Consider the following 7,465-nt stretch of genomic DNA (forward strand, 5'->3'; position numbering starts at 1 on the left):
TTAATTTAATGATTAATTTTTTATGTATGTAATTTTTTTAAAAAATACCCTTAATTATTTTTTAATATTACTGATAATTTCAGTTGTATAAATCATAAAAGAAAAATTTGTGCTATAATGTTTTCATTGTATAAAATTGGCATTTTCACTCACCTGAACCAAAGTTTAGTCAATTTACATTTGCATGCCTTGTACCGTACAACCACTTGCAGCAACACTACCCGCCAAAACAGAAAAACAAAATCGTTCGATAGTTTTTTTAGTCTTACCAAAACGGATTTGGATCCAATAAAAATTTAAATCTCACTTTAGCTCACCCTTAAATAATTTTTCTCCCATATTTTCTCAATTAATTTTGATTTTTGGGTTAGAACATTACTTGTGGCTGTTTTAAGGCGAAATCCAAGACTTAACAACTACCTAGTTTAGGCCCAATATATAAAGCAGTGCACCACAGTTAGCTTGTTATTAATTTTATTAATTATTAAAAAATAAAATATAAAAATATCCAAAAGCAGGATAGTATAATAAAAGGTGATAATTTTTTAAATAGCCGGCCATAAAAAATTTTTCAGATAAATAGTTTGATTTTGTGAGGCAAATTCAACTTTCATAGGTCATTATGCAGTCTACCATTTTCCTTGCGTTACACGGATCATGCATTAAAAATATACACACAATCATTTGTTATAGTATTTAAAATAAAATTTAATTTGATTATAGTATTATGTTATTTATTCATAATACATTTTTTAATTCTCATGCTGATATGATAATATAAGATGGTTAATAATTACATTTTAAAAAGAAAGATTATTGAAGAATTGTGTACAACACATTACGTGCAGGTGCAAATGCAGGATTCATAGTTATTTTTTTGGGGACTATTTTGTTATACTTAATATACTAAAACAGAAAACTCATCATACTATAAGAAAAGTTTTTTAAGCAAAACAGTGGTCTTATTTTTCTACAACAACTCTCTGCAAGAGAAAAATCCTCCCATACTACTCAAATTTTTGCTGCCGAAAAATTGAAGAAGGCCACCACAACTATGACGAGAACTTAATCATTAGCAGGGGAGGTTATGACATAGTTTACAAAGGAGTTTTAGAGAATGACACCATTGTTGCTATTAAGAAGTCCAAAATAGTTAATGCTGACCAAATTGAGCAATTCATAAACGAAGTGATGGTTTTGTCTCAAGTTAACCATAAAAAAATTCGTTGTTCTCATTTATAAGTAGAGGTCTCCGTTTATTTAATTTAGTGATTTAATGTGAAGCCTGCAATTATGTGCGATACATTTGTAATAAAAATATGGAGAATAGTGTGTGGTATTGTGATGTACGTGTGGCCTTTATTATATTAACTCAGAAGTGGGTTGATTTAGCATTTTCCTTGCATTGCACGGGTCATGCACTAAAAATGTAAAGACAATCACTTGTTATAATATTTAAAATAATAATATTAAATTTGATTATAAAATTATGTTATTTATTCATAATACATTTTTTAATTCTCGTGCTGAACATTTTTGTGCATTATACAAGTCATTCACTAATTTTTGTGTACATGTAACATCACTTAAAGATAAGATATAATAATATAAGATGATTAATAATTACATTTTAAAAAGAAAAATCATTGAAGAATTGTGTACAACACATTACGCACAGGTGCAAATGCAGGATTCATAGTTATTTTTGTGGGGATTATTTTGTTATACTTAACATACTAAAACAGAAAAGTCATCAAACTACAAGAAAAGTTTTTTAAGCAAAACGGTGGTCTTCTTTTGCTACAACAACTTTCTGCAAGAGAAGAATTCTTCCATATTACTCAAATTTTTGCTACCTTAAAATTGAAGAAGGCCACCACAACTATGACGAGAACTTAATCATTGGCAGGGGAGGTTATGACACAGTTTATAAAGGAGTTTTAGAGAATGACACAGTTGTTGCTATCAAGAAGTCCAAAATAGTTAATGCTAATCAAGTTGAGCAATTCATAAACGAGGTGATTGTTTTATCTCAAGTTAACTATAAAGAAATTCGTTGTTCTCATTTATAAGTGGAGGTATTCGTTTATTTAATTTGGTGATTTAATATGAAGTGTGCAATTGAGTGTGACACATTTGTAATAAAAATATGGAGAATAGCGTGTGTTATTGTGATGTACATGTGGCCTGTATTATATTAACTCCGAAGTGGGTTGATTTAGCATTTTTCTTGCATTGCACGGGTCATGCACTAAAAATGTACACACAATCACTTGTTATAGTATTTAAAATAATATGAAATTTGATTATAAAATTATGTTATTTATTCATAACACATTTTTTAATTCTCGTGCTGAGCATTTTTCGTGCATTATACGGGTCATTCACTAATTTTAGTGTACATGTAACATCACTTAAAGATAAGATATGATGATATAAGATGGTTAGTAATTACATTTTGAAAAGAAAAATCATTGAAGAATTGTGTCCAACACATTACGCGCAGGTGCAAATGCAGGATACATAGCTATTTTTGTGAGGATTATTTTGTTATACTTAACATACTAAAACAGAAAACTCATGAAACTACAAGAAAATTTTTTTAAGCAAAACGGTGGTCTTCTTTTGTTACAATAACTCTCTGCAACAGAAGAATCCTCCCATACTACTAAAATTTTTGCTGCCTTAAAATTGAAGAAGGCCACCACAATTATGACGAGAAGTTAATCATTGGTAGGGGAGGTTATGACACAGTTTACAAAGGAGTTTTAGAGAATAACACAGTTGTTGTTATCAAGAAGTCCAAATAGTTAATGCTGGCCTAGTTGAGCAATTCATAAACGAGGTGATTGTTTTGTCTCAAGTTAACCATAAAGAAATTCGTTATTCTCATTTATAAGTGGAGGTATTCGTTTATTTAATTTGGTGATTTAATGTGAAGTGTGCAATTGAGTATGACACATTTGTAATAAAAATATGGAGAATAGCGTGTGTTATTGTGATGTACGTGTGGCCTGTATTATATTAACTCAGAAGTGGATTGATTTAGCATTTTTCTTGCATTGCACGGGTCATGCACTAAAAATATACACACAATCATTTGTTATAGTATTTAAAATAATATGAAATTTGATTATAGAATTATGTTATTTATTCATAACATATTTTTTAATTCTTGTGCTGAGCATTTTTCGTGCATTATACGGGTCATTCACTAATTTTAGTGTACATGTAACATCACTTAAAGATAAGATAGGATGATATAAGATGGTTAATAATTACATTTTGAAAAGAAAAATCATTGAAGAATTGTGTCCAACATATTATGCGCAGGTGCAAATGCAGGATTCATAGCTATTTTTGTGGGGGACTATTTTGTTATACTTAACATACTAAAACAGAAAACTCAGTAAACTACAAAATTTTTTTTTTAAGCAAATTGGTGGTCTTCTTTTGTTACAACTCTCTGCAATAGAAGAATCCTCCCATACTACTAAAATTTTTGCTGCTGAAAATTTGAAGAAGGCCACCACAACTATGACGAGAACTTAATCATTGGCAGGGGAGGTTATGACACAGTTTACAAAGAAATTTTAGAAAATGACACAGTTGTTGCTATCAAGAAGTCCAAAATAGTTAATGCTAACCAAGTTGAGCAATTCATAAACGAGGTGATTGTTTTATCTCAAGTTAACTATAAAAAAATTCGTTGTTCTCATTTATAAGTGGAGGTATTCGTTTATTTAATTTTATAATTTAATGTAAAGTATGCAATTGAGTGTGACACATTTGTAAAAAAAATATGGAGGATAGTGTATGTTATTGTAATGTATATATGCCCTGTATTATATTAAATCATAAAAGTAGGTTAATATAACTTTTTTTGTGCATTGCACGGATCATGCACTAGAAATGTACACACAACTCTCTCTTGTCAATACTATTTGGATAAATTTGATGATCATAGTTCAGCTAAAGACTTATGGTTCTTTACTTCTTTTGGTGGCCCCCTCTTATTGAAATTTTTTGTTTCACCGAAGAGAACAAATGCATATATATATATACTCTTATCAAGAGTGTTTCAACTCAAACTCTCTCTCTTGTTCACAACTCTCTGAGCTACACCAAAATCACACTCACAACTCTGTGAGCTATACCAAATCATCCTGAAACTCTCTCAAATTCTCTCTCTTGCTCACAACTCTTTTTTGCTCACACTATTTTTTTGCTTTTTCATTCTCTCTTCTTGTTCTGCTTGTGATCTCACTTTCTCTCACACCTTCACTACTTATGATGAGAGGGATAGGCATGTTATTTGTTGTTGTTATATTAGTCCATGTACTAGTAGAAGTAGTAGCTATAAATGATACTTATAATAATCATATATCTTTTGATGGATACCAAAATGAGTGTTATGGTATTCAAATTTCATATCCATTTGGCATAGAAAATTCATATACCAGTGCTACCTGTTTCTTAGAAGAATCCTTTAAACTTACTTGCAACAGTACTATTTCCAGTTTAATATGGGACAATAAGCCAGCTATAACCATAAACGTCTCCCAAGGACAAGTAGATATATTGACTTCTGCCATCAAAATTCGTTATGATAGTAGCTATGGTAATTCCATTAGTTTTAGCTCTTCCAGCACAATCACAACTAGTCTTTCTTTCATCATTTCAAGCAAAGACAACCAATTCATAGGTGTTAGCTGCAGTACTTACGGCTATTTTACTATCTACAGCAACACCAGCGGTTATATAATGGGGTGCGTAACAAAATGTCATAACATGAGTATGAAAATCGATGACAGACATTGTCCCGACAACAGGTGCTGTGAGCTGGATATTCCTACTGAAACGGTCACAATTCAAGTAGTGACCTATTTTTACTGTGACTATTCCGTTGTCGTCAAGAATGACAACTACACGTTTTCGAAGGACCACTTCGAGAATCTACCATTTAAGAGGCTCCTTGCGGTGTTCGATTGGAGTGTTGGAAACAAGACATGTGAAGAATCTCGGAGCAGAGATACCATCGCTTGTAAGGAAAATAGTAGATGTGTGGATGCAACATTTTTATTAAACACTATTGTTGTAAATTATATACATAATAAATACTTGTATTTTTTATTCCCCGCCGGCTTCTTTTCTTTCTTTTGAATTTTATTTATCTCATTCTTCTTTTTCTTTTTCTCTTCTATATTCTTCATTCATTTTTCTCTCTTTCTTTCTTCACAATTTTTCATTTTTTTTACAAATTATATAATCAGTCAATATCACTTTCTTTTTCTCTCTATTCCTAATTTCTTGCTTCTCTCGAAAACCTTCATTGCTTGGTTCTTCATCATATTCATTCTTTTTAAATATTTTTGATATAGTATCAGAGCCCTTAAGTTACAACCATAGCTATGATTCTATCTAATGCTTTTACAACTAAATACCATGCTATGAGTGTATTTGGGTGTACTTGCTATAGGGTTGTCAAACGGGCTAGTCCGGCCCATTTAGGTCCGACCCGTTAATCCCGTGGATTAAATGGGTTGGACCGTTTAAACCCGTTTCATTCGCAGGCCATAATTTTTCAGTCCGGACTGTTTATGATCAGTCCCATGGGTTAAATGGGCCAGCCCGTTTATACTTTTATTTTTTTTTTTTGAAAAATATTTTGGTAAAAATGATCACTTTTAAGTAAAAAATCTTTAACAAATAATTTTTTTTAGTTAATGGGTCGGGTTTTCAAGTCGGATCGGGAGAAATATTAGCTAAAAGTATTATTTTTTTTTGAAAAAAATGTAAAAAAGAAATAAACGAGCCACTCATTTAGTCCGCGGGCTAGCCCGTTTAACCCGTCATTTTTTCGGGTTAATCGGGCTCAGCCCGTTTAGCCCAAAATTAAAACGGGCTTAATTTTAGAGGTAAAGGCCGCCTATTTAAATAGGTAAACGGTGGTCCGATGGGTTTGGCCCATTTTGACGGCCTTAACTTGCTATCCTTTTTTACGACCTTACAACAAACACAAGTTTGATTATAGATCACATCTATATTTATTTTTAGGATATAATCCTCAACATAAAGGCTACAAATATCTTTTTTCTGATGGTAAATTCTATTTATCTCGTAATGTTATTTTTTACGAAGGCAAGTTTCGATACTCAACTCATTTTACTAAAACTATTACTAATTCTACTTCTGAATCTTTTAGAGATATTTACTTTAATCACTAATTTATTTTTGTTCCAAGCTTTCAATTAGAATCACTTATCTCATCTTCACCTTCTACATCTTCTATACCAGCACCTACTTCTCTCATTCCTCCTATTACACTAGCTGCAAATACACCATCAGCCTCACAACAATCTTACACCTTACCTTCTAGATAGATCCCTATCTCAAATGCTACTACATCGGTAGTAAATGGGTGTTTGCTGTAAAAAAGAATCCACATGGCCACCCAATTAGATATAACTTTTAATATATAAAAATAGATGGATAAGTTTACCCACATTACTTTTAAGATATCTTTCTCCTCCTACTAATGTCATGTAAGCAACATCTCTTACTTGGCAAAACTTTAGAATCAACCACTTATTTTTTGCCAAATCAACTATTATTTTCAAATCAGCAAAAAAATAAAATATACAAAAAATATACAAGTAATAGAAATATATGTAAATTAGGCTGTAAAATTACCAATGACAATAATTAAAAATTAATAGTATCTAACCAAATTTATAACGTACAAGAATTCATATCTCTATATTATTATATTTTATCGTTATAAACAATACATAAATTTATAACTCCAATAATTAATTTATTAATTTTTATAAATAACTCATTAAATGTAATAAACATCTATATTACAAATGTCATAATAATCTATTAATCATAATAAATTTTACGTTACAAATATTCAAATTCTATACTATTTGAACTACTTATATAAGTCTCTTATCACCATTTCTTCAAATAATATTAAATTTAGTATAAGAAATGTAATATTACCAAACAAACAGACAATTGATTTATCAAAGTTTGTGTAGTTCGTCTATGGAAGACATTAACACTAGGGGTGCACAAGACCCGATCCGACCCGAAGACCAGGACCAGGCCCGGTGACTTCAGGGCTAATTTGGTCTGGTTTGTTATGGCCCGGTCAGACCCAAGATTTCAATAGATGGCTCCAGTTATTTATTAAATCGGGTTCGGGCCAAGTCTCGGATCACCCGGTCCCGGCCCATTGGACCCGTGTAGGCGTGCAGTAAAAAAAAATAAAAGAATATGCATTATGTTTTATTGTTTCTTGCCTTTGTGTTTAATGTCCACACCCACAATTTCACTCTTCAGGCTTCACATTTCACAGCCCACAATATTCAGGGGCTAGGGCACAGCACACAACATACTCTCTCTCACTCAAACTCGTTTCCCACTTTCCCTAAGGCACAGCGCCGTAGCCCCAACG

General features: G+C 31.6%; 1 protein-coding gene across 1 annotated transcript; it reads left to right on the forward strand.

The window, feature by feature from the left end:
* LOC107637275 (wall-associated receptor kinase 2-like) lies at window positions 4,309-6,383 on the forward strand. The gene is made up of 2 exons (XM_016340705.1): window positions 4,309-5,044; window positions 6,298-6,383. The coding sequence occupies exons 1-2, from the start codon at window positions 4,309-4,311 to the stop codon at window positions 6,381-6,383; spliced, it is 822 nt and encodes a 273-aa protein (XP_016196191.1).

The sequence above is a fragment of the Arachis ipaensis genome, chromosome B04, assembly GCF_000816755.2.
Source record: "Arachis ipaensis cultivar K30076 chromosome B04, Araip1.1, whole genome shotgun sequence".
Taxonomy (NCBI): Eukaryota; Viridiplantae; Streptophyta; class Magnoliopsida; order Fabales; family Fabaceae; genus Arachis; species Arachis ipaensis.

Coding starts and splice junctions, on each gene's coding strand:
- LOC107637275 (XM_016340705.1), top strand. CDS start 4,309: ATGTTATTTGTTGTTGTTATATTAGTCCATGTACTAGTAGAAGTAGTA. Junction 5,045..6,297: donor GAGCAGAGATACCATCGCTT/GTAAGGAAAATA, acceptor CTTCTATACCAG/CACCTACTTCTCTCATTCCT.